A 3,043-nucleotide genomic window follows, 5' to 3' on the forward strand; every position below is an offset into this window, starting at 1 on the left:
TGAAAGTTTTATTATACTGTCATAACTTGAAATTATTAGTCTTATATATGTTATTTATAAAATTTTCACACTCCATCTCCATTTTACAGGAAAATAGATTACTGGTTAGATTCAAAAATCCAAGTTTATTTAGGTCCATTTCTGTGAACAATATATAGGAAAACAACTGCACTTATTATTCAATTTTTTAATATTTAGTAAGTGAGAATTTTTTTTATCCAAGTGTATTTATATATAATCTAAAAAAAATAGTATGAGTTGAAATGTGATGGCAGAGCTGGGGTTCACGAGGCGGTGGGATGGGTGGACAAAAGAGGGGTGAGGGTGTTTGGGTTGGGGGTGTGGAGACAATGAACTTGAGGTTTCACTTAAGGAACTTGTTTTTTCCTACTTGATTAGGATTAGCAAGGTCTAACCCCCCTTCCTTGTACTTATCCCTAATGATTTATTTTTTATGTTTAATAAAAGGTCACTAGACACTATCTAGTGGTAAATTTGCTATAAGAAAAAACTTTTTTTTTTTGAGAAAAATATTTTTCAAAGCATCTCGGTACCACACACCCAAATTGGGATGAGGCATATTTTATCAAAAGATTTGGGTTGATGGACTAGGCTTTGTTTATATTTTGTTGGCATTGGGCTTTAAAGACCGTACAATTTTTGGTGAAATTTCTCTTTTGTTTTGGGCTAAGTACGCAAATACTCATCGTTTGGTAAATTAGTTAAGGGAAAAAGGTCAAAAATAACTTCAACTTTGATTTATCAATTGACTATGCCTTTGTCGTTAAAATAGAGTTATTTTTACCCTCACCATCTATAAACTTGTCACATGTACCCTCAATTGGATGAAAACTCTCAGATCAAGAAAAAATGACCCGGTTTCATTGATTTGTCAGTTTACTAAACATAACTAGAGTTCCTTTTTAAAACATATACAAACAAATCAACCAATCAGCATCTTTGAGTTGCAATCTTTTTTTGTGTGAAGTCTAATGATGACAATGAATCAATCAGAAAATCATATTTACTAGTTTTATTTATATCTCACCATTGAAAAGTGAGCAAAACAAGAGGCACACTGAAACAGTACAGAAAAGATGCATGAAAATATTACTAATTCACAATAACATGTAGTAATCAAACAGTAGCACACAAAGCTGCTGATAACATAGAGAGAGTGCTCCTTCAAATCACTTGTGCAATGGCGAATTTTGGAACCCAGAGTAGATTATCTGATGGAAAAAAGTGACAAATTGGGCATGTTCCTGATGATATACCGAGCACTCGAAAAGATACGTGAGATGGACTCCATTCAGAGGTATCCAAGTGACAAACAGCAATTGCTTTCACTTTATCACCATTTTCGCCACCTAATGAAACCTTGAACACTTTGCTCTTGCTAACTGTGTGATGACAGTAGAAAATCGCGTAAGCGTAAGGCATGGTATGACATGCCACCATCTTAGGAGTTTCTACTTCTTCTGGAGTATCCAAAATAATATACTTTTGAAGCAGGGGAGTTGAATTTGAGAAATGAGTTGTGGATAGAGCTTTGATTTCTGTTTTATCTCCCATTATTTCTTGAACAAAATCAACCATTGCCTTTGGTGATGTGGCACAGTACTTTGTTTCTCCTTTTATAGGTGGAATCCCACATACTTTCAGTGTTTCTTCCATAACTTTCGCCTCTGGAGAGTTACGAGAGAATGAGAAACGTTGAAGGAGGTTTGGGAGTTCCTTTAGTGAAAATGGAATGGAATTAGCTTCTTTCTTGCTCAAGAATTTTGGAGAGGGATAAAGATCCCTTCTTGGAAAGGAGATAAATATTTCTTTTCTTAGCTTTAGATCGTCCATAAGGAAGAAAACTCTTAAAGAAGGATCAATGTGGGATGATGAATGGATATGTGCATTCTTTGTTTTTGCTTCTTGATGATTGTTGGATATCAACGTATTTTGCGTGTCGTCCTTATTCTGCAAGTCACCATATGATGAGATACCAATTTGGGCATCATCTGTTTTGGCTTGTTGATGATTGTTGTCTCCTTTGTTGTTGTATGTCAAGTAATTTTGAGTTTCGTCCTCACTCCGCAGATCACCATATGATGATAAACTAATTTGGGCGTTCTTTGTTTTGACTTGTTGATGATTGTTGTCTCCTTTGCTATTGTATTCCAAGTAATTTTGAGTGTCGTCCTCATTCCGCAGATCACCATATGATGATAAACCAATTTGGGCGTTCTCTGTTTTGGCTTGTTGATGATTGTTGTCTCCTTTGCTATTGTATTCCAAGTAATTTTGAGTGTCGTCCTCATTCCGCAGATCACCATATGATGATAAACCAATTTGGGCGTTCTCTGTTTTGGCTTGTTGATGGTTGTTGTCTCCATGGTTGTTGTATATCAAGTAATTTTGAGTGTCGTCTCTATTTTGCAAATTTCCATATGATGTTGCACCAATTTGAGCAAGTGGAGAGTTCAATATTTTGCCCTGCAGGTTCCCTTCAACCCATTTTTCCTAGCTTCTGCTCCATAAGCAACCTACAAGTCATTAGGAAGAATGCATTAGAAAATATAATGCATGCATTAGAAAATATAATGCATGCATTAGTTTGACTTTGTTTGGTACACTTTTAGTTATACTCTCTATTTGGTAGTATTAAGTTATGCATAACTAATACATGAAAAAATCCATAGTATTAGTAATGCAAAGGGGTTTAACACTTTAACTCAAGTATTATTAATACCAGCATCGCTAATGTCTAGATTGTTAATGCACCACATTCAACAATATTCTTATACATCTTACCAAACGATCCCAAAGTGAGCAACATATAATATAAATGCTCTTAACATTTTAATTACAGTTTATATAAAAAGTGTAGTTAAGAGTGAGGAGAAGAGAGTGATAATTACCAGCTGAATTAGGATATTTAGGGAGAGAACATAAAAACCAAGCTTAAGATCCATTATTGTTCTGTTGAGTCCTTGAGAAACTTTCCTGGAGTTGATAAATAGTAGAAATGTAAAATGACCCCCCAAAAAAA

General features: G+C 34.7%; 1 protein-coding gene across 1 annotated transcript in view; it reads right to left on the reverse strand.

Moving 5' to 3' along the window:
- The window catches only part of LOC102603606 (BURP domain-containing protein 17-like), a gene marked incomplete at its 5' end in the record, with an annotated part of 6,451 nt that extends 3,940 nt beyond the window's left edge, over window positions 1-2,511 (reverse strand). The window contains one exon of the mRNA XM_015304471.1: window positions 2,012-2,511. Coding sequence (XP_015159957.1) covers window positions 2,012-2,511 — 500 coding nt within the window. The remainder of the gene's footprint in view (window positions 1-2,011) is intronic.
- Between the last annotated feature and the right edge of the window lie 532 nt (window positions 2,512-3,043).

The sequence above is a fragment of the Solanum tuberosum genome, unplaced genomic scaffold (genome assembly GCF_000226075.1).
Source record: "Solanum tuberosum cultivar DM 1-3 516 R44 unplaced genomic scaffold, SolTub_3.0 scf00555, whole genome shotgun sequence".
Taxonomy (NCBI): domain Eukaryota; kingdom Viridiplantae; phylum Streptophyta; class Magnoliopsida; order Solanales; family Solanaceae; genus Solanum; species Solanum tuberosum.